Raw genomic sequence first — 24,001 nt, 5'->3', positions numbered from 1 at the left:
TGCTGCAGTGGGATGGTCCAGTGCAGGAGCGAATCACACTCGCAAAACCAGAGCAAAACCTAGAGACGACAGGCCCCCGAAGGCCTGCAGACACAGACAGACCAAGTTCAGGAGGCACCGGGCGCCGCGCACACCGCACGCCGTCTGACTCGGGTGCCCGTGCTCCGTTACGACTCCCTGGGGCCCTGGCGTGGTGGCCCCAGGCCCTGCCTGTCCCGAGGGAGCGAGAATGATTGGGGCAGTGTGGGAAAATGAACGAAGCCACGCCCAAATCCCTGCACGTGCTCGGGCCTCACCTTTGGATCTACAATACAGAAGCCACATTTCAAGACCGTATCACAGATTTCAAACTTGGGAAAGCAAACAGCACACGTCCACTCCACTCCTCACGGGGTTGGGTAGGGGAGGGAGCGGAGGCGTCAGGGCCACCGCCACCCCCCCACGCAGCACCTCTCCCTCCGATCGAACCTCGGCCACCCATCAGCAGAGAGCAAAGGCCCGAGACCCACCACGCCGGAGCCGGCCGCTGACGCCTAATGGCCGGTAAACCGTCCAACCCCAGCTCCGCGCCCCACCCACCCCCAGCACTGGCCACCCCACCCTTTCGATACACTCAGAGTGACGTCAGTTTCCTTTCAAATTCCATAACAATTTTCCTTAGCAAGCTTTCAACCTTTTCAACCCCAGACGTGACATCTGACCTCATTTTTTCCACAGGCCATGAAGTTCGATATGTTCGCAAGAGCACAATAGGTCCAAAAGGTCCCATTTCCGAAACCGCATCTTAACATCACCTCTCACCTGAAGTTTTAATTTCGAACTTTCGGCAAACTGCTTACCCAGTTGCTCTGCACAGATGTTGCCTGGCCCTCGTAGAACACCCACACACAGTAGGTGCTTAGTAACTGCCTGTTGAACAAACCAGTGGGTGGATAGGGGAATAAACAAATGAACAGATAAGAATTCTCTCCCCCACCCACACCTCCCAACTGCCCCCGCCCCGAGAATGGCCAACCAGAGTTTCTAACTCACAAATAACTGGTTCCTGCAAGAGCCGGGGCTGTGGGCTGGTCCTGCCCACATCCTCACCCCTCAGCCCAGGCGGAGTTTCCCGGCCGTGGTGTTTCGTCGGCCCCTTTCTCATTTCCCCTATTAGTCTGTAAAGTCCCTGAAGTCGGCAGCAGGTTTGGGTCAGTTCCTCATGAGCCTGCACACACACAGGACAGCAGGTCACAGCCGGGAAGGGGGCTCGGCCGGTCGGTCCTGCCGTCTCTCAGCTGGGGGGCCACCACGTCACAACTGTTTCTGAGAAAACGCATCCCACGTTCCAAACAACTAATGTACTGATGCACCTTACAAATGAACTGGAAATTTCTTTGCGAGAACAGCTTGGAAAAGGCGGCCTTGTGGTTCAACTGCCTCCCAGGTAATCACAGCCTCCCAAAATGACTCAAACGTACACTGGTTGGGGAACGGGGAACATAAGCGGAACAGCCGGTCTTAGGAATCCCTCACTAATTCCCGGCTTGGAAAAAGTGGCTTTTAGAGGTATCCCCAAAGGTGACTGCGCCCACAGTGAATGTGTTTCCGGATCTCACGCAAACGCCCGAGGACGCTGCGGACTCAGGTGCTGCGTTCAGTCAGGCTGCACCTCACCTCCTGTCAGCCGGGTTACCCCCGGGGACGCTGGCATTGCGAGCCCTCCCATGCCTTACGGGTGGGGGCGGCTGGGGCTGCGTCAAGGCCACGTACGTAGTCAGCCAGCCCCAGCCCCAGCATTTTCCTCCTTGTAGGAAACCTGCCACCCACTTCCTTGTGGACAGAGGAGGCCGAAAGTGGTGGGCAGGTGCTGGCTCTGGAGGGCAGCTGGCCTGGTTTGGATCTCTGTGTGGGCCCTTCCCTGCTGGGAAAACCTGGGACAGAACTTACCCTCTCTGCACCTGACTTTTCACCTGTGCAAAATGTGTACTATGCCACCTACTTCATAAGGCAGTTCAGAGGTTAAATACGAGGTTTAAAAAGTGCTGGCACACAGCAGATACTCTTAAAGAATAGCTACTGTTGCTGTTTGTTATTATTTTATTGTATATAAATACCAGCTACAGATACAATGAAGAAAATTCTTCACCCTCACAAAGGACCTTCTGCTCCACATCACAGTAAGATGCACTGCCACATTCTGGTAAATGGCTCACTCCTTTGGTGCAAATCAAATAAAACCTCACTTACAATGGCCGTCCCACGGTAATACCACTTTGACGGTGGAAAGTGACACAAACCGGGGGGTAACATGGCAGCTACCAAAGTCTGAGACAGCTCACAGGCATCTCCCCGCTCCCGCCTGGCACTGCCGGGCTGGGAGACACCCGAGTCAGGGAGCCCTGCAAGGCACAGCCCTCTTCTTGAGGCAGACGAACACAGACATCACGGTGCAGAGGGGAAAGGCCAGCGATCCTTGCAATGGGCACGTTCGCCCCTGAGGCAGGGAGCCGGGCGGGCTCTCTGGCAGGCGCCCAGTGGCCGACACGGGCTCTGTGCATGGAATTCGCTGCTGGGAGGAAAGCCTGATGTTGGCCACTTCCCGTCCAGAGAAAAACAAAACAATACGAGGAAGCGCCAAGCACTGTGGGAATGTTCCGAGTGGGAGTGCCAGCTCGGTCCAGAACATAAACGAAGGGGAGTGATTGGCCTGGAGGTCAGGCCTGGCAGAGCACTAGGGCTTAGCGTCTGGTAGCCAGTCTTCTGGGACTGAAAAGATGCTGCTTTGAAGTGACTTCCCTACCGAGCCCTGGAGGAAGTCATCGAAGGCAAAGGCCCATCTCGCAGGGCGTGTCTCGGGAAGCAGAGGTCGGGGTTCGTTACAAAACGCCTGCATTCTCACAGACCAGTCTAGGATGTCACAGCCAAGGGAGAGGACAATGACACGCACAAAGAATGACTTAGTTTGCACTGTGGCCGGTGCTGAGAAGTGGTCAGGGCAGGGTGACATGTCTAGCCTGGTAGGTCAGGGAAGGCTGAGACACGAAGGACGAGCACAAGTCAACCCAGCAAAGGGGCGAAGAGCATTGCGGGCAGGAGCAGCATGTGCAAAGGCCCTGTGCAGCTGGTGGCATCTGAATGGGGGAGAGTCAGAGGGGCAGGGCTTAGAGGGCCAGGGTTTCCTCTTATGGGTTTCGGAGGTTCCAGTAGGGCTGGCCAAACCATCCGTGTTTGTCTTTCCAGGAAGAGAAGCATTTGATCCAAGTCTCGATGAACTCCCAAAGGCCAAGAAGCACAGAGCTAGGCCAAACCTCTCACTCTGGAATAAGGAAACTGAGGTCGAGAGGGGAGACACTTCCCCAAGCTCTCACAGGTGGCCGGAGAACCTGCACCGCTGACTCCCAGTCTGGTGTTTTTGCACAGCAACCGCACAGTGCTAACCCTCACTGAACACTGGCCCTGCGTCCCAGACAAGGCCGCCCTGTCTCTGTGTCCGGGCGGGACCAGAAGTGACACCCTACAGAAATGAACTGTAGAGCTGGCCAGTCCATCCTTCTTGGGGTCCAATCTAACCTGCACATAAAGAAAGTCAGAACTTGCCCCCCACCTCCAATTCCAAAGCACCCCACAAGACAGCTTTGGCGGACAATGCTGGTTCACCAAAGGAAAGGCGATCGGGCAGGTCCCTCACTGCTACGGGGGCATCCGGCCCTCTGAAGAAGCTATTTGTTTGTCACGCTTTCTCGAGTCACGACTGGGCCTGGAACTAAGTCCCACCTGCAGGACGTGACACGGAGAAGCCCACGCCTCCAATTCTATCAATTCCACCTGGAATAGAGAGAAAGGAACTATTTTTAAAAATCATTTATTATTTTTAGAGAGAGGAAGGGAAGGAGAAAGAGAGGAAGAGCAACATCAATGTGCGGTTGCCTCTCATGTGCCGCCAAGACCTGGCCCACAACCCAGGCGTGTGCCCCGACTGGGAATCCAACCAGCGACCCTTAGGTTCTCAGGCCGGCACTCAACCCACTGAACCACACCAGCAGGGCAGGAACTATTTTTTTAAGTAAATAAAAATAGCAGTTTTTTCCTCTACCATTTGTTTCATAATACTCAGATACGCGGAGAAATGTCCAACTATAGGGAACACTTCTGAAACTCCTGACACTTCCTGGAATGCCTAGGGGCGGAGGGCCCCAGGGCCTGCACTGGACTCGAGGCCCTGCGGCGCCTGCCCGGGGGCCAGCTCTCCCACCCTCACCGCCCGAGGTCCCCACTTGGGGGTCTCTACTTTGCCCAAAGACTGACACCAGGTGCGAGCCCTCTCCTTCCTGCCCGCCTACCCCGTGTCCCAGCTCCCTTCTCTCCAGAGAAGCAAACGCAACCTCACTTGACGCCCAGTAGCCTCTCCACGGCAACCACCAAGGGCCCCAGCGTCCCTGCTGCGCCCGGACCTTGACACTGCGGAACTGCTCATATTCCGTCACCCGCCCACCTCGCCTCCGGGCTCGGCTTCCCCCTGCTCCGTCCCTCCAGAGACGGCTGCCCGACCTGAGGAGGCAGCCGACTGATGGCGGCCCCTGATGGAGCCGGGCAGGCTCAGGGCAGCCTCAGCCTCAGTGAGCCCCGGTCGGGCCCCCCAAGCTTCTTTCGGTGCCCTGCTCTCTCCAGTGAGAGGACAAGCCCCACCCAGCATGCGCTTCAGTCACTCACCCACCAGAAGTCAGCGAGCCCCAGCTGTCTCCCAGTCACATGCTGGGCCCTGGGGAAGGAGCTTACTCCCTAGTGTGGGAGAAGATTGTCATGCAAAAGAAGCAGATGCCATAGAAGAAAGAGGAAGAAGAAAGAAGAAGACAAGAAACACAAGCCAAGGTCAGGGGACAGTGAGGGGCTGCCTTGACGGGAGTGCGACCTCAGACCCCAAGGGCAGAGAAGGCCTCCTGGGGGCGCCGCCGTGTGAACAGAGGCCCGAAGGGAGTTGGGGTGCACACGTGCGCCCGAGGACAGGGCGCCCTCCCCGGCCCGCCGCATCTGAGCACCCTGGGCCTGTGCTGCATCCCTGAGTGTGTCTCAGAGCAGGCAGGCTGAAGAGGGGCCGCCCCGAGGCCACACAAGCAGAACTCGGACCCCGGCGTCCGACCTGGGCTTGCAGCAGGCGTGCTCCAGCGCGTGCAGGAGGGACCGCTGCGGGGCTGGGCGGGGGCAAGTGCAGGGGCTGCGGGGCGGGGGGATGCCTGGTGTGTCCCACCACCACCGGGAGGGAAGGCCTGCGTGGCTGAGACAGCACGGGGTCGGTGGTGAACCTGCGCCAGGGGCCAGAGTGCAGGTCGCTGTGGCCTGGCAAGAACTCTGGGTTGGCCCTAACTCACACACTGGCCATTGAATGAAGACTGGACAACTCTGAGGCGAGCGAGAGTGGAGACCAAGAAGCCAGCCAGCAGGGTCCCAGGCAGTGCTGAGGGCGGGGCCGTGGCCTGGAGCCAATGTCAGGGGAGGAGGTGGTGGGAGTGACTGAGGGATCGGATGTGGGGTGTGCAGAGGGGCCGGGTGACTGCAAGACCTCCAAGCCTGGACGCGGAGGTCAAATGTCACACTAGTCGCTGTGATGCACACCCCAGAAGGAGCCAGGTGGCAGGCAGGGGGTGAGGCGGAGAGCCGTGAGCTCTGGTTAAACGCATCCAGTCCAATGCGGACACCGTCCACGTGGAGGTGCTAGGTGGGCAGCCCTCTGCTCAGGGGGAGCTCACAGCTGGAAACGCACATCTGGGGATGCCCAGGGGTTGCCCACCTGGCATTTAAAGACATGGGACTGGACTGCCTGGGAAGAGGTCAGAGGCCCTTGGACGTTCCCGAAGCGAGAGACCTGGAGGGAGAGAGAGAGGACCCAGAGAAGGCGGCTGGGTGGGCGTGCGCGCAGAACCACCACAGAACACTCGTGGGTGAGGACCGTTCAGAAGGAGCTCGTGAACACGCACCACGATGTTTTCCAAGTACGAAACATGGCGTGACTTTAAACGTAGTTTACATTTTAGAGTCTGCGCTTCAGGTTCTGAATGCCTAGTTCTAAAATGCCCTGCTCATCGTGACGACTAACCCATGGCTTAATCAGTGAGCCGATATCCAGAGACGCCGCCCACGTGCAGTGTGACAGTCACAGCAGGTCTCTTCGCACCAGCCGACCTTTCTCCGCCTGCTGCCGGAGCCTGCCCGACCACTGCCGGGGCACCGCACGCAGCTGACGAGGCACGCCCTGGGGGCCGAAGTGTCAACGCCGGCACTCACGTGTGGCTCACTTGTGCTTAGCGTTCGAATCCTCTTCAGCCTGTGCCGTCTGGCTGCCTACCCACTTCCAGCGGGTCTGTCTCGGTGCTGGGCAGGGCTTCACCCCCGCTACCCCGGAAACCCACCCGGGGCTCACTTTCCCCACCTGCACCCGGGGGCCAGGGTTAAGTAAGTGCTGCAGGGTTCCCGGCCTCTCGAGAGCCACCTGTTATGACATCCTCACCACCTCTGCCCCTGTGCCTCCTCTTCCCTGAGCAACTTTTCAAGGTGAGTCCCTCCTACTCCCTTTGCTCCGCGACGCCAAAGGGCGCCCCCACTCACCACAGCGCCAGCAGCAGCAGCGGCGGGGAACTTGTCAGAAACGGCAGCTCTCGGCCGGACCCCAGGGTGCCTGAATCAGAAGCTGGGGGTTGGAGCCTAGCGGCATCCAGTGCTAAAGCCTGAGACCCACTGCAGGAGGCGGACGACATTCTACAGCTGCCGCGGGTCCTTAAGACAGGGCCGCCTGGCCCTAGACAATCCTGCCCTCGATCCCTGCTGACACCGCAGGCCGTAAGTTACCACTGTGTCATAAACACAAAGCTCCCTACCTATCTTTCTGACGTTTTCTTTAAACGTCACATATACCCCTGGAACAAAAATAAAACTTCTTACGAAAACTCAGGGCCCACCCACACTCCTTTCTGTAGCCACAGGGGCACAAAGTACTGTCCAGCTCTGCCAGATGGGGTTCCCGCAGCTGCTCCTCCAGCCCTCTCCATGGGACTCCACACAGACGCCACACCCGTTCCGTCCGTTTGAAGAAAACGAACTCGAGACCCGGCTACTCTCATTTCTGTTGTAAGGAACCATGTTCCATCACAAGAAACAGCTGTGCTGGTTGTGTGTGTTCGCCATCATTCAACCAGCCGTCCCAGAGGGCGCTGCTCCCACGGGCTGAGTGCCTGGAACGCACGAAGTGGCCGGTGTCTGGGACTGAGCCCGCGGCCCGGCCTGCAGACGCCAGGGGCTGGGCCCCCCGCCGGCACGGGCGTGTCCCGGAGCCAGCTCTCTCCGGGCAAACCAAGACCCTCGCTGCTGCAAATCCACGGGACTCGGTGATTGCAGATGAGCCCCCCCTCGGTGTTTTCCTGGCCACACCAGGGCACTTCGGTAGTGCCGGGCGGGTGCTATGAATAATTATGCCGTGACAGCTGGTGTGAGCCGGGGCGTGTGGCCATCGCCCCATCTGTCACAACCTGGACGGGCACAGTGGTCCTCGAGTGACCTCCCTCTGGGCCCCGACACCTATAGCTGCGAGGTGGGGCCAGAGCTGCGTTCACCAGAGAACTCCACAGTCTGACTCTGCAAAAAGGCCTGGTCTCGCTTGAAGGGGAGGGAGGGGGCCCGCCCCTCCCCTCCCACCGCAGTACACACTCCCAGAGCAGGAGCTGTGGCTCATCCGTCCCCATGTCCACGTGGTCCCAGCACCTCCCGGCATGACAGCAGACACAGGTGCTCAGGGAACCAGCTGGAAGAACGAGCCGAGGCTCGTGCCGTCCTCCCCGATTCTGCGCTGCCCACTTCTTCACTTCAGTCTCACGTCTGGAATCAAGGCGCGGTTTCGTAGTCTATCCTGCTAAGTATTTCAGTTTCTCTTTGTTTCCTGGAAAGTGCTGTTACATCGGCACGCCTGGCACACATTGGTGCTTCGGCAGCAGACATACCCAGAAACTGCCCCAGCCCAGACTCACGGGGACCAGGGACGCACCGTGGTGGTCAGGGCCATGTAGGGTCACACGTCCCTACCCCAAGTCAGAGACACTGTTTCACCAACGTGGCCCACAGCCTGGAACCCTGCCAAACGGTTCGAGAGCAAATGCCACCTGTGCTGCGGACCCAGAGAGCAAGTGCCGACGAGGGGGCCCGGGCAGTCTCACTGGGAAGCCCCTGAGAAGTGCGGGAGAGTCTCTGCTAACAGCTGACAGGCAGCAGGCCCCAACAGGCCGTGGGGCCCTTCTGGCCCCTGGGCTCCCATCAACCCCTCCGGGCACTGATCTATGTAGCTGGACACAGGGCAGGAACTGAGGCTGCCGGAGGGCAGCGCTGGGCAGTCCCCTGTGAAGACGTCCCCTTGGAGAAGCCCAGCACAGCTAAGAGCTTGGGGGCATGGTGACAAGATGCACATTTGGTGGGGACAGAACCCATCCTGGCTTAAAAGGCCCTGCCCCACAGTGGCCAGTGTCTCGTGATCACACAGGGCCCCTCGAAAGACACGCTAACTGCCGGAGTCCCCGAGTCCAGGAGGCGCCCAGCAGGGTGCCCGCCAGGTGTGAGCAGTCGGCCTGTAGCTCCCCCAGCGCAGACCCAGGTGACGGAGGCAGGGCGTCTTTACCATGAGCACTGCTGCCCAGTGACATGGCCGTCATGTGTCATTGTCACGCATCAGTGTTTTACGGTAACTCACTGGATCTCAAAGCTTCAGGTGGAATAAAGATTACGGAAATAAAAATGGAAGACGTAGCCCCAGCCGGGCGGCTCAGCTGGTTACAGCGTTGTCCCTGATGTGCCGAGGTTCTGGGCACAGACGAGTATCGACCAAAAAGTAAGTGGAACCACAAATCAACGTCTCTCTCTCTCCCTTCCTATCTCTAAAAAAATCAACCAATGAAGTTTTTTTAAAAAGAAAAATATTTGGTATCCATGGCAATTTTTTAAAACTGTGGTAAACACACGTAACGTAAAACTCGCCAACCTAACCCTTCGGGAGTACACAGTTCAGCGGCAACGCGCGCCCTCACACTCCGTGTGACTGTCTAAACCGCACCTCAACGTTCACAAGGGCGACTCGAGTCCCCGCCCCCTCCCTGCCCTCAGCCCCGGCGGCCACCGCTCTACTCACTTTCCGTCTCTGCGAACTGATCACCCCTCCGGATCTCGTCCATGCTGCTGGGGCGGTGCGCGTCTGGCCTCTGTGCCTGGCTTCTCCCACTCACACCACGTCCTCACGGCTCATCCGTGCCGAAGCCGGTGGCGGGGTTTCCTTCCCTCTCGGAGACTATCCACCCTGCGACCCCACCACGTGTGGTTCACCTGTCCCAACACCGATGGGCACCTGGGTTGCTCCCACCTTCGGGCTGCTGCGTGTAATGCTACACACTCGAGTGTGTGAGTCCCCTTTGAGTCCCTGCTTTCACTTCTTGCAGGCGCACACTCAGAAGCAGACCTGTGGGGTCACGCGGCTGCTCTGTGTGATTTTGGGGAACTGCCAACTGCCGTCCACGGCCGCCGCACCAGTGCACAGGGTTCCGGTTTCCGCATGGCCTCACCCACACCTGCTCCTCACTCTCTGTTCTTTCTAAAAGCGGCCGTCCTTGTGGGCGTGAGTGGGCACCGCACCGAGGCTTTGATGTGCACTCCCCGGATGATCGGCGATGCTGAGCATCTTTTCACGTGGTCACTGGCCATCGCGTATCTGCTTTGGAGATGTCTACCAAGTTTTTTAATTGGGTTATTTGATTTTTATCGGTCAAAGGTTATCTTTATCTATTCCCAGGAAACACAGCTAGTTAACCAAGGCCCAACTCTGTGCAGATAAACACTGAGTACGCCCATACGGTGGACTATTCCCATCCCTATAAAAGCGGATAAGCTTCTGATGTCAGCCGACAACTTCATGAACCTCAAAGGCAGTAGCTGAACAAAAGAGACCAGTTTCCCAAAGTTGACACCACACGATACTCTAACAGAGGCCAGGCGACAGGACCGAAAGCAGCTCAGCGGCTGCCAGCGGGTGGTGGGCTCGATCTCGGTCCCACCTGGGGGTGGTCGTGCAGACCGACAGAGGAGGGCAAGTTCAGACTGCACACCCAACCAGAGGTCAGTTTTACTCTGTGTGACTACAGAAACTCCCACAGGAGGGGACAGGTTCTCCTTTCATCCACACACACGTTATCTAAGCCCCTTATCTAAGCATCACTTAGTGAATCCTCATAACACTGCAGGAATGTACAACTGCCGTCACTTGAACCCGAGTCTGAGTGAAGTAGGAGACGTAAATTCCGATGCCTTCAGATACTCAAGATTCCATCTGAGCTGTCCAAGGCCTGGGGTGTTTGCAAGTTATCATCTGTCACGTAAGAGCAGGAATTTACAGAGTTGGTAGAGCCGTGTCCACATCTAGAGGAATCCTTCTCTCTGGGGCAGCGTCCACAGGGCTTCCACCAAAGCCCAGCAGGACCTGGGCTCACGAGAAAGCTCAGGCAGCGCGATTCCAGCTCCGGGTCCAGGGAGGAAGCCGGGCCTGCCCCAGAGGACACAGCGGTCTGTGGCAGTGCCAGCACCCTGGCCAGTTCTCTCTCCATGGCTCAGAGATGCCACAGTTGTAAGCATTCCTTGTCTGGTGACTCTCACGCCCCCAGGGTAACTTCAGTCCACACGCTTTCCCCACTAATACATGCATTTTCACGCCCCAAGCTGGGACCAGGAACTTCGGGCTCCCCGCCATACGGAGCTGAAATGTAGCCCGGGTCCCCAGCCCAATTCCTTTTCTGCATTCTATAGTTTTGCACATTCAGGGTGATTAACAGAGACAGCCCCTCATGAACAAAAAGAAAGAAACAAGGACAGGCCATGCAGAAAGGCAGGCCTCCAACCCTCGCCTGCGGCTCCCGGTGAGCTCAGAGGACTGACATCGGTAAGGAGCCCGGACAAGCTGGGGCGGAAGCGCGGGCGAGTGTGGTCAGGCCGACAGAGCAAGAGGCTCTGCGGTCCCGGGACCGGCACCGAGTCGGGGCGGAGAGGCTGCCTGGCCCCAGCTTCCACGAACACTTGGGCTGGCGACCAGGACGGACCAGCGAGGAGGCTGCGCGCGGTCCCTGTCCCAGACCAGAAAAGCAGAACAACAATAAATTTAAAAATTAAAAAAAAGAACAACAATAAATTTTAATAAAAAGAAAAAAGAACAGCCCCACGTGGCACAGGCTGAGGAAGACACGGAACAACACGTCAGGATTCCTGAATCGCTGGTAACTGTGAAAATTGATCAAGGGGGGAATAAAGATCTGAAATCACACTGCTGGCAGCCTTCAACGCAACGTGTAAGTGACTTGTGCAGAGGACCTTGACTGGCTCACGGCGTTTTAACCAGCCTAAAACAAAGGCGCCGTGCAGGGACCGCGTCACCTGCTGGGCCGAGCGCAGGCGTTTAGTCACCTGAGAGTCACCTCTGCAAGGAGAAACGGCCGTGGTGCCTCCTGGGGTGGAGCGAAAACACACCTGCCAGCCACGGCCCCAAGATGAGCCACCGAGCGCAAGCACAGCCCTCTCCCCTCCCCACCCCTCAGATGGACGGACAGACGGACGGAAGAGAGAGCCTCAGGCCTGTCCTCCCGCTGCCTCTGAGAGTCGGGCCCACGTGCAGTGAATGCTGCTCTCTTCCAAGAAGACAGGTCTCTCTGGAGATTTATTACTTCACTGTAAAAGTCCGTCCCTTGGAATTCCAGTTTCTCGTGTGTGTGTGAGAGGGGGACAGGCAGGCAGAGGCCCCGAAAGGCATACAGATGACCCTGGAACCACACAGGGAGCAGGGGTGCTGACCCCCCAGGCAGTCAAAAGTTGAAGTGTAGAATAACTTCTGCCAAGATGGAGGAGTAGGTGGAAACGCTGTGCCTTCTCACACAACCAAGTTGAAAAACAACAAAGTTTTAGCAACAAAAACTGAGCCAAACCACAGAAAATTGAACTACACAGAAGTGTGACAACAACGAACCGTTCAGCCAGACCGGTAAGAGGGCAGAGCCAGCAGCGGAGTGGGGTCGGGCAGTAAAGATCCACCGGACCGACCCGGGCGCACGACTCAGGCGCACGACTCAGGTGCACAGGCAGCCGTAGGCGGATCCCAGGTGTGGAGTAGCGGACGGACCCACTGAGGGCGCAAGGCCGCAGGCTGACCGTGGTCACACATTGGTGCGCAGATAAACCAGCGAAGGAGTGAGCAGTGAGACGGACCGGGCAGGCACCAGTAGGGGGAAGCAGCAGAGGGGACCGCTATTGTCCCTTTCTGACCCCGACCCCACATACAGCATCACAAACCAGCAACCTGGGTGGCCCCGCCCTGGTGAACACCTAAGGCTCTGCTCCTCTTACCTAACAGGCACAAACAGAGCAAAACATTGTGGCTCAAGAAGAACTCAGAGCCCCAGAGCCTATAACTCTAAGTGACCAAGAAACAGCCAAACTTTCAGATGCACAGTTCAAAACACTGGTGATCAGGTGCTCACAGAACTGGTTGATTTTAGTCACAAATTAGAGGAACATATGAAGGCGAAACTAATTGAAATGAAGGGAAATGCACAGGAAACCAATAGTGATGGAAAGGAAACTGGGACTCAAATCAAGGGAGTGATCCAGAAGGAAGGAAAAAATGACCAAACAGAAAAGGATGAAGAAACAAGAATTCAAAAAAATGAGCAGAGGCTTAGGAAACTCCAGGACATCTTTAAACATTCCAACATCCGAATTATAGGGGTACCAGAAGGGGAAGAGGAGCAGCCACGAGTGGAAACCTTATTTGAACAAATAATAAAGGAGAATTTCCACAATCTGGCAAAGGAAATAGACTTCCAGGAAATCCAGGAAGCTCAGAGTCCCAAAGAAGTTGGGCCAAGAAGGAACACACCAAGGCACATCATCATTACATTAGCCAAGATTAAAATGAAGGAGAGAATCCTAGAAGCAGCAAGAGAGAAGGGGACAGTCACCTATAAAGGAGTCCCCATCAGACTGTCAGTGGATTTCTCAAAAGAGACCTTCCAGGCAAGAAGGGGCTGGAAAGAGGTATTCCAAGTCATGAAATCCAAAGACCTACAACCAAGATTGCTCTGTCCAGCAAAACTTTCATTTAGAATGGAAGGGCAGACGAAGTGCTTCTCAGATAAGATCAAATTCAAGGAGTTCATCATCACCAAGCCCTTATTATATGAAATGTTAAAGGGACTTATCTAAGAAAAAGAAAATAAAAAAGATGAACAGTGAAAGGACAGCAAACTCACAGTTTTAACAACCACACCTAAAACAAAAGCAAACTAAGAGGACAGTTAGATCAGGAGTGAACCATAGAAATGAAGATCACATGGAGGGTTAGCAACAGGGGAGTGGGAGGAGGAGAAGGTACAGAAAATAAGTAGCATAGACGGTAGGTAGAAAATAGACAGGGGGAGGGCAAGAATAGAAGGGGAAATATAGAATCTAAAGAACTTGAGATACGTGGGCATAAACTAAAGGGGGGGAATGGTGGGGGAGGGGTGTGCAGGGTGGAGGGGAATGAAGGGGGGCAATAGGACAACTGTAATGGCATAATCAATAAAATATATTTAAAAAAAATTCAAGTATAACTACTGACTCCCCCAGAACTTAACTAACAGCTCACTGTTGACCAGAACCAGCACCACCAGCATTAACAGTCCATCACACACACACTGAGCGCTACAGGTGCTCTAAGAGGCACCCTCCCAACAAAGTGAGCTCAAGCACAGAAATCACAGGGAAGAGAAGGCAGGCTTCCGGCACAGCCGCGCGACAGCACTGTGGCCGAGGACGAGCCGCACACCACGGCATCCGCCGCGCAGCAGCGGTGCGCAGGGGCCACGGCGCCCAGGTTTGGGTGAGTGCTCCAATGTTCACGAGAAAATCGCCTAGCGACACCCTTGTCAGAGCACATCCCTATTTTTTAAATTCTTTGAAAAGAAAACTACCTCCCCCAAAGGGGGCCTGTGTGGTTCAAACCCATATTCAAGGGTCAACTGCACCTCGATAGCCAGAAACCTCCCTGCTGGGCACGCTGAGGTCTGAATGCTGCTCACCCTGTGTCCATTTTTAGGAGATGGTCATTTTAGAGCCAAGTGGGGCCTCAGGCAGGGACGAAAGGTACAGCCCACGGAGCACGTCTGTGTCAGGCCCTGCTGACATGCTCTCTGTGCGCCACCTTGTGCAGCCCTCCCCTAGCGGCATGGGGGGTCTTTCCATCGTACAGGTAAGAAACCGGGGCTTCGACAGGCAAAGCGACTGGCCCAAGGCCCCACAGCCGCTCAGTGCGGAGCTGGGATCCAATCCACAGCTACAGGCCTCAGAAGCCCACACTCTCACTCACAGTGCTGTACAGAGTCTGTCTGCCCACTTCGCAGATGGGGAGACTGAGGCCTCGGGGGGACACAAAGTGTTTTGGTGCAGACCCAGGGGCCGTGAGGCAGGTCCTGACCTGCAGGCCAGGATCACGCTGCCTCCATGGATGAGCATCAAGAAAAGTGGGAGCCCTGGCTGGTGCGGCTCAGTGGATTGAGTGCTGGCCTGCAAAACAAAGGGTTGCGGGTTCGATTTCCAGTCAGGGCACATGCCTGGGTTGTGGGCCAGGTCCCCATTAAGGGGCACTCAAGAGGCAACCACACGTTGATGTTTCTTTCCCTCTCTTTCTCTCTCCCTTCCCCTCTCTCTAAAAATAAATAAATAAAATCTTAAAAAAAAAAAAAAAGGAAAGTAGGAGAGCCTAGATCTTCAGGAGCTCCTGCTCACAGCGCAGGCGGTGGCCAGGACGTCAGCTCCCTGCGGGCACAGATGCCCTCAGTCCCTCCACCGCGCTGGCGGGTTGTCTGGCACTCCCAGCCCACACCGTGTCGATGAACGGGTGCTGGGTGGACAGACGGATGGTGGATGGAGCTATTTTCACCAGGGGCCACACCCCACCGTTCACACCCGAAGCCGATTCCCGGGCGGCGCCTCCAGCAAACGCGCTTTGTGGGCACCTCTGCCCCGAGAGGCAGCTGCTCCACAGCGGCGGCCGTGGGGTCTCTTCGCCGGCCCTGCAGAGGGGCCGGAAAGCCCCGGGGCAAGCCTGCAGCCGGGCCAGGCAAAGACAGTGGCCGTGCCTCCCCGCCGGCCTCTGGGGGCTCTACCCTGGACCTGCGCCAGACCCTGGATCCGGGCCCACGGGGGCCAAGCGGCTCCCTCAGTCACTCAGCACACGACCTCGCCTCTGGCTGCCTCCTTTCCCCCACTGTGAAATGGGCAACGCCCACCCCCTCTCTCTGTAAGACCGCATCTGAAGGCGCACGGGAGGTACTAACAATGGCCAGCTGGGGTCATCCTCCTCATTTGTGAAAAAAATGCCTGCGACTCCAATACCTTATATGACCAAACAAAAGAACAAAACCTAAAACAAGAGCCACAAAGCTCAAGTCCTGTAAGTGTTTCTTGGAAGCTTTAGAGGATTATGTAAATTTTATTGTGATGATGAACAAGTAAGTGCCATGCAAAGTCAGTGTCTTGAAAAATCAAGGAAAACCCCAACCCACCCCAACTGCCAGGGTCAGAAAGGGCTGGGGGGGGGGGCGGCGCGTCCACCTGGGTTACAACAGAGGCACCAGAGGCTCAGAAAGACCTCCGGCGTTTGCCCGAGGTCACCCAGCAGGAAACGTGCGCTGTGAGCGGGAACCAGACGGCCAGGGGGACCCCAGCCTGCCCTTGCACCGCCCCCCCGCCCTCCACCCAGTGTCATCAAGGGGCCCTCTGAGTGCAGCGGCAGCCAGTGTCAGAGGGCTCCCTGGGAACAGGGAGGCTCAGATTTTCCCCAGTCAGAACAGCCAAGCGAATCACATCATCGCAGTCAGTGAAAACAGGGAAAAATGGGAAGTAGGCAGGGGCTTTAGTCCTAACTTGGCCCCACTGGGTGTGGGGGCCACAGGCACAGCCTGCTGTTCTGGTCTCGGGACCCCCTGCACTGAGGAAGAGGAGCCACTGTCTCAGCCTCCTCTGCTGCAGAGTGAGAGTCCTGTTGTGAGGGTCATGGGACACCACGTGTGCAAAGCTCACACAGCAGAGCCTGGTACCGGCACAGCACGTGGTAAGCACTTCGCGTGAGCTCGCCTGGACAGTTACCGGAATTGGTCACTGAAAGGAGGGTCTAAGAGTAGCCAGCTCCATGGCCCACGTACAATCCCCCATCTGTTCAGTCACAACCAGTCACTTGAAGGACAGGGACGTGTGACTGCCCATACCCAGCAATCAATACAACCACTGTTTCCAGCAAGAGGTTCAGTTTGCATCTTTTTGTTTATTTGCCTGTTTGGGGTTAACTAAATGGCTACTCAGAGCCGTCACATCTCAATGGACTTCTGCTGCCCCCTCTTCTCATTCCACTCCACGCCTCCCTTCTCCCCAAGGATATAGGCCACACACTGCTATTCAGGGGGACAGTGGGCCGGCTGCCACTTGGAAGCGCGGCCGGGAGCCTCGACTGCCAAGTCCACACCGAAGGCATAAACTTTTGAAAAGCTTGAAAGCAAACGCCCAAACTGCGCCCTTCAGTCTGTCCCCAGCCTCCCCGTGTGAGACAGGCCCGCTTCTTCTCTGCTTGAGAGGCAGGGAGACGCTTCCTGATCGGAAGCCCTCATTTGCAGTCAAATGCGTGTGTGGTGCCAGGAAGCCAGGAGAAAGTGGGGAGGACGCCCAATGCCAGGCACAGGGACCGCCGAGGGGGGTGCGGTCCGGACCGCAGGTGAGGGCTCCGTGCAGATGCCACCACCCGCCTTCCAAACTGCAGGTCGGTGGAGACGAGAGGGGACAAGGAAGAACTGTAAGAGGGGCTCTCCTGAGCCGCTCGGCAGAGAAGAGACTCGGCAGAGGAGGGACGGGGAGCCCGAGCACCTCGGGAGCCTGCCTCCCCAGCCCTCCAAGCGAGTGGCGGTGCAGGCTGGCCCTAAAGGTCGCTCGAGACTGGCTGAGAGAGGGAGGCGTGGAGGCCGGTCTCCTCTCGTGGCCCAGATCTGTAAACGGAAGGCAGGGTCCCGCGGCCCAGAGCATGGGGCGCTGTGCCCCCCAAGCCCCGCGGTCCCCATCAGCAGCAGCTGCAGTCAGGGTCAAGGGCGGCCCTGCCTCTCCTCACAGCCTGGCGCTCTCTCCAGTGCTCTGGGGAGGTGCTCTTGGCCTCACCACCCGTGTTCTGGAAACCACACTGACCTGTGCGTGGGGGCAGCAACGGGCCCCAGCTAACTGCAGACTCCAGGGGAGGTCCTGGTGCCCCCCAGAAACACCCCACCTGGGCGTTCGAAGTCCAGGAGCTCCTTTCACAAACAATCCTGAGACTGGGAATCAGAAACCTCAGTCCCTTCTGTGACCGTGTTAACTGCCTTTCCTCATTTTCTAGTCAGCAGCGGCTGAGCACCCACCTGTGTGGTGGTGGCAAGCCCACGGCGGGCCAGACGGCGTCCCCCTCACGGAGCTAACGGGCTGTTCAGGACTGCCCTTGTTGATTTTTAACGTGCAGAAAGGAAACCGGGGCTTTGGTTTCTTAATGAGGTACACAGTACCATTCTACCCAGAGTGCCTGTTTGTCTGGGGCCTTCCCGTGGAATTTACTGCCTGCTGGGGGAAGAGAAGGCGCCGGGCCGAGGAAGCCAGGAGGGTGGAGGAGGCTGCGAGCGTCAGGAAGTGGGTTTTTGCACCGTGTTCAGTGCAAACCGAGGAGGAGCCTCGGGGCCACAGCTGGGCGAGGACTCGCTGTGCCAGGGAGGCGCCATGCCCGGCACCTGACGGCCTCCTGCCGCAGGAAGAGGACGAGCTGCCTTTAGACGGCAGAGAACGGGGAGGTGAGCTCCAGCGCTCCCCTCCGCATGGCGCCGGGGAGAGGGCGAGACCGGGAAAAGGGAAGAGCCGTGCCGGGTCACAATGCCAGGCCCCGGGTTACTCCTCTGTCACATGGCCTGAAACGACCGGCCAGAAACCAAGGTGACAGGTCCCCTAGGAATTCACCAAGGGTGGGTTCCGTCTCTCTGGCCAAAAAGCAGCCTGTGGGGCGAGGTGGGCGGGGAGGTGGAGCTGCACCTGTCCCGGCGGCAGGGCAGCCGCGTCACCAGGCCGCTGCTCTTTGCAGTGCGTTATCTTATTATGGCAACGGGGACACATGCAGCCGGGCTGAGGTAAAGCCGGCCCCGTGCTCACGGCGTTCTCCAGCCCGGGCTAATTTGGGAAATGATTTTTCTGCAAGCTCACGCATGACTCATCGGTGCAGGCCTCCCACCAGGTCTGCTGGCTCCGAGGGCTCCCATTCAAGCCACCTCTGCCAAGAGCTGCTCAGGAGACCAAGAAGCATTTGGGGCTGCAGGGCTGGCTTTTGAAAACACACTCAGCCCACGGCTGTGCGGTTTCTGACCCCCTTACAGCGCCACCGAGGTGATGCATGTTCGTGACATCACAGGCGGCCTGAAGACCACGCTGGGTCTTCCTTAACTTAGCCCAGGGTTTTGGGGCAAGGGGACAGACCTGAAAGAAACACGAATGGGAACCAAGACGGAAAGCCGCTGTGCCCACAGCAACAGGAAGGGCTGCAGGCGGCACTCCGTGCGACCCAGGGCGGCAGGGGGCCACGCACGTGTCAGCTGCCACTTTGCTGCACTGAGGCTGCGACTGCAGGCGAGACACCGCATCCCCTGGCTCAGTGGGGACGGCCGGCGCTGCCCCTCAGGACCGCTGGGAGGACCAGAAATGACGTCACCCCTCCCCATCCGTTCTCTTTGCCACAGGCAATTTCAGATGCGCTCCGGACCCTGTGATGTCACCCCTGGACAGTAACCTGCGGGTGGCCAGGCCCCTGCGGGCCCTGGGCCACTGAGAGTGGGTGGCCACCGGCCGCTGCAGACACGCCCTGCTTCTTGACAGACACGTCTGACCGCTAAGACTGCTAATGGCGGGGAAAAAGTGTAAGAGTTGGAAGGCATTAAAAGCGGGTTGAAGCACAGTGACCGCTGCTGCACCAGGACACGCAAGCCCACATGACAGGGCGTGAGCGTCCCGTCTGTCCTGAGACAACGTGTCACGAGTGCCGCCGCAGATGCAGTCGGTGGCAGTTTCTCTTTTAAGTTACAACAAAAGCATCGGGGACATGAAAACATGGCACTGGAGTCAGGCACCATGTGTATCCCGTCCACAGGCCGGGTGCTCTGGGTGAGCCCCTCCCTTTCACCTGCCCGCCCCAGCAACCCAAGACTGTGGCAAGCCCCTGCCCCCAGCTGGCCGGGGGTCCCTCGGTGCAGAAGCTCCTACTCACTGCGGTGAGCCAGGGACACAGAGTAGGGCCGTAGCACTGACGTGCTCCTGGCCTCGGACTCGGGTGTCTGCCCCAGGTTGAGGGCAAGGCCCAGCAGGCGGGGTCCCTGTCATAGCCCAGAACACCTGCAGGCCCCAAGGTGGTGCAGGGTAGGCGGTCTGAGGCGTGAGGGCACCAGAGAGCAGCCGGTGCGTCTGGCCAGCGAGTGAGGCCGCCGTCCTTTCTGCCCACAGCCGTGCCCACTGACCGACGCCGCCTCCCTGCCTCACTCTCAGCCTCAGCGCCTCGGAGCGCAGGCTCCCGACGCCCCCCACCTCCACCCCCGCCCTGGGGAGGTGGCTGGCTGTGGCCTCCTGGACCTCCCCGCACTGCCCTGCTGCCTGCCCAGCACAGACACTGGCCCCAGGGCCCCTACAGCACATGAAGGGGTGCCCCACCTGGGGAACCGGGGAACAGCCCGGTGGGCGAACAGGGCAAAGCTCTCGGTGCAGATGAAAGGCAAACGCACACAAACATTTCTCCGAGGAGGGGCCATCAGTGGCCCAGGCAGGGATGGGGCAGCAGGCAGTGGGATGGGCCACCCGTCCCTGCCTGTAGGAACGCAGGCTCGGAGTCACCAGAGTTCCCAGCTTTCGAGCCAACCAGACACCTGAGCCTGGTGACTGGCCTCAGGACTTTTACATTCTCGCCGTCAACACCTTCTCGTCTCTTCACCTGCAACAGGTCTGTGGACCCAGTCCAGCCCACGGCCACCGGCCTGCCCCCCCACTCACAGGGCAGAGCGTTGCTTAAGCTCCAGACACGTTCGGGCCCCTGCCCCAGGCCTGCTGGGCTGGGGGCAGCTGAAACCACCCTGGGGCCCGCCCAGGGACACACGCACTGGTCCCCAAGGTGCCTCTGCCGTCTTTCAGACCAGCCCCGCCCAGCTCCTCGGGAGCAGCCTCCTGTCCTCACTGGTTCTGCGCACAAGCTCGCCCCGAGACCCCCTCGGCCGCCTCCTCGCCTCTGAGAGGTGCCAGAGCTCACAAACGTCCCCTGCTCCCAGCCTTCTTCCCGCCCCTCCACATCCAACCCTCATCAAGCCGAGCTGGACAGGCCCCGGGCAGCAGACTGACCCCCGCTCCCTCAGGCACAGAGCCCGCAGTGATGGCCCACGAGGCCCGGGGCAGAGACAACTGGGGACAGCTCGCTCTGAGGCCTGCCTTTCTATGTCCCCAGGAAACGGCAGGAGGGCAGCCCCTGTGGTCTTCGGGCCCCACCACAGCCAGGCACACGGAGTGACCAAATGCACCAAGGAGCCACCCCGGGGCCGAAGAGGCTGCACTCACCAGGGGCCGATCAGGACGGGAGAGCAGGCAGGAGGCCGGGTAGCCGGCAAAGGGGCTTTCTCTCACACTCAGAAAGCTGGGACTCCCTAAGCCCGACAAGCGAAAGCCCTCTGCTTCCCGAAAGAGGAGATCAGGAACACCTGTAAGTGACCCTGTGCTGCTTCCAGTTCCCGGAAACTGAACGACAGTGACGGCTTGCTGGGCATCAGGCTTTGGCCTCCAGTCTGTCACCTGCTCCCAGGAGCCCCACTCCACCTGAGGACCCTCCCTGTGAATGACTCGGCAGCAGGTGCACTTGGAAAACTCCAACGGAAACCTCGCTGAAAGGCCAAGGGGAGTCCACTTGGAAAGTACCACCAGCAAGGCGCACCCCCTCGCTGCGGGAGTGTCCCGTCTTCCCTGGTATGCACAAGTGAACCCCAGCAGAAGGTCTCACGCCACAGGGCTGGGCCTTTGCTGGCCCCATGGGGTGCCAACCTTCGGTTTCGGCCGCCTCTCACCAAACGCACCTTCCTCCTGAGCTCCCCACATCCCGGGGGCCCTTTCCACTCTGCTCTCTCTCCCCACCTCCACCTGCACGCAGAGCGCCCTTACCCTCTCCTCAGAGCCAGACACCAACGCCGGCCCTGCAGAGGCCCCTCCCCTGTGCCTGCCAGCGACTCCAGGGAGCCAAGCGTTAAGCTGGAGGGCGCTGTCCCACCTCAGAAGCCCGTCTGTCTGCCTTCACATCTTCCTGCAGCCCCTGGCAGCGGGCAGCGCCCAGAGGAGCCCCGGGAGCAGCTCTGCTGACACGAGCCGGCCTCAGGCCTGTGGTCCCCGGGTCAGTTCCCGGGGTCACGGAGAAGGCAAGCAAAGTGGCCTCTCTTTCCCAGAGGCCTGGGTGGGATGGTGGGTGCTTTTCATCTCGCTCCTGTTACTTTTCCACAATTTTCAAGTTTTGGACCACGAATACACCCTAACAGTCAAAGAGTACCCTGTTCGTGTTATTTTAAAAATAAATTCTCCCACTTTCCCGCCAGCCCCCTTCTGAGACATTACCAAAGGGTTCCTGAGAAATATGATTCACAGATTAACCCAAGATATTTCTGGAACCCCACATGTGCCAGGAAGCAGCTCGAGGTCCCCAGCCAAGGCCCTGGGGCTGCAGACCAGTGGGAAAAATGCCCCAGAAGCAACACCTGACACGGAGCACCCTGTCCCAGAGAAGACCCCCGGCTCCTGGTCAGAGCAGGCCACTCGGCCGGCTGCTGTCTTGCAGCAGGGGCTGCAAATATCTCGCCCACAGCCTGAAAACCAGGACCGTGTTCTCTGTCACTGAGAATCTGCAAGGAAGTCATAAGCGATGCATTTAAGGTGCTCAGCACAGAGCCGGATGTATAGAAAGCCCTCACTAAAGGCCACAAAAATTTTCTTCCTGTGTTTAAACCACTGCCTTCTGGGTCCACTCCCAGGCGCATCCCAGCAAAGTGACTCTCTTGGTTCAACCTGGGGAACCGCAGCTGCTTCCACATCAGAGTGCCCTGCCCACCGGAGGCCGGGGAGGCCGGCGCAGCACCCAACCCAGGGGCCCCGCTGCTCGCACCCGCAGTCTGGCTCCGGAACAGGGGCCCTCACCTTGGACCAATGATGCACCCTGCAAGGTGTCGCTGGCTAATTAAGCCCCAGGCCCCCTAAGCACAGCCTAATTGAACCTCGGGAGACACTATTCCCCGTCCGGGGAAAAACCGGGTCCGCGGAAGGCAGCTCTCCGAGATCTCTAGGAACACACAAAGAGATGAGGTTTGCGTGCAGATTCACAAGCTACCCCAATCCTAAGCGGCTCCCCACACGCCCTGCTTCCAGGGCTGAGCTGGATACCGGAGGAAAACTGCACTGAGCCCTGAAAAGGCCCTGACACATCCTGCCTGCTGCCTTTGAAGCCACCGAAGTAGACACTTCTGGTTAAATCTAAACTCGAGGTTCATTAGAAATGACACATTTTATGGCTCCGCTCCATCTTCCGTCTAAAAGACAACCGCCTGGCGGGGCTCGGGGCGTTGCAGCCACTTGCACATGCAGCCGTGGCTTCTGCCGCCCGTCGCCAGGTCTGAGCCGCGGTCAGAAAGTTCCCGCGGCCGGCCCGGCCCCAACCCCCAGCCGCCGGGCCGCGGCCCCCGTACCCGCCGGCCCCGGAGCTCGCCCGGCGCCGGAGCCCGCGGCCGCCCGTGAGCCCTGGAGAGCGCGGCGCAGGGCCGCCCGCCGCCTGCGCCCCGAACAGGCCCGGGCGCGGTTTCACTTCTGCCCCCGGCGCACCCGCAGGCCCGCGAGTCCCGGCGGCGCCGGTGGCTCCGCCGTGAGCACCGCCCGCACCCTCACCTGCTTTCTCGATCTTGCCGGACATTTCCGGGCTGCGCCGGAGGCCGAGGCCGCCGCTCATCGGGCCCAGGCCGGGCCGCTGCGGGAACCCCGGCCGGCGCGGCCGCCGCTCGCCTCGGCGCTGGCCCGCCGCGCCTCAGACCCGCGCCGGCATGGCGGGCTCCGCGGGCCGCGGCCTGTGCGCTTGGCCAGCGGCGCTCCGGCCGGTCCCGGGCCGCCGCCGCTCCCGCCACTAGCCGCTACCGCCGCCGCGCGGCTCCGCCTCCTCCGCTCCCGCCGCGGCCGCTCGCCCAGGCCAGCGAGCCGGCGCACCGCCGCGCCGCCGCACCGCCGCCGCCCGCCAGACCTCGGCCGCAGCCAGAGCGCCACCTGCCGGGCGTCCGCCGCGCCGCCGCGGGCCCAGCGCCCCCTGCCGGCCCGGAGCCGGCCTGCACCTCCCGTCGGAGACACAGCGCCCCCTGCCGGCCAGGAGTCTCTGTGGGAGGGCTGGAGGCTGACCCGCCCTCCCCCCTCCGCCCCCCGCCCTGCGCAGCCATGACTGCGCGAAGCCTTCACGCCAGGGCCTGGGGTGGACAACATCCCGGACTCAGCATTCTGGGCAAGCCAGAGTCTTCAGTCCAAGGCCCAACTTAAGCAGGACTCAGTCCTGGTTAACCAGATCCATAGTCCATGCCAAGGCATAGGGCCTATACCGCCCCCATAACTTGGGTCTTGGCAGCCCCTGCCAGTCGAGTCACCTGGCCAGGCCTAGGCCTGACCCCACCAAGGCTCAGTGCTCCCAGCCATCCCAGCAGTTCCAGACCTGGGACTGATTCGACCCAGGGTTTGGTCGGCCCTGACCTTCTGACCCCCATGAGCCACGGGGCCAGGTCTGGGTCTGACCCCACCTCAGTGTCCCCAGATTCCCTAGAGTCTCCATGCTACAGCCTGGGCCCAGCCCATTAAGATACAATGACCCCTGTGTGCCCTATTCGCTCGACCC

At 59.1% G+C, this 24,001-nt stretch overlaps 1 protein-coding gene across 5 annotated transcripts in view; it reads right to left on the bottom strand.

Moving 5' to 3' along the window:
• RAPGEF1 (Rap guanine nucleotide exchange factor 1) overlaps positions 1 to 23,347 on the bottom strand; it is a 110,243-nt gene extending 86,896 nt beyond the window's left edge. For 3 of the 5 annotated variants that reach the window (XM_053667632.1, XM_037158517.2, XM_037158518.2), the window contains exon 1: positions 23,020 to 23,347. In XM_053667632.1, the coding sequence (XP_053523607.1) occupies positions 23,020 to 23,080 (61 nt within the window). In that variant the 5' untranslated portion in view covers positions 23,081 to 23,347. The remainder of the gene's footprint in view (positions 1 to 23,019) is intronic. The other 2 variants (XM_037158515.2, XM_037158516.2) reach the window with 1 other exon arrangement.
• Between the last annotated feature and the right edge of the window lie 654 nt (positions 23,348 to 24,001).

The sequence above is a fragment of the Artibeus jamaicensis genome, unplaced genomic scaffold, assembly GCF_021234435.1.
Source record: "Artibeus jamaicensis isolate MK-2021 breed Jamaican fruit bat unplaced genomic scaffold, CSHL_Jam_final contig_471, whole genome shotgun sequence".
Taxonomy (NCBI): Eukaryota; Metazoa; Chordata; class Mammalia; order Chiroptera; family Phyllostomidae; genus Artibeus; species Artibeus jamaicensis.
Note: the sequence above shows the minus strand (reverse complement) of the source record. Positions and strands in the feature narration are given on the sequence as shown.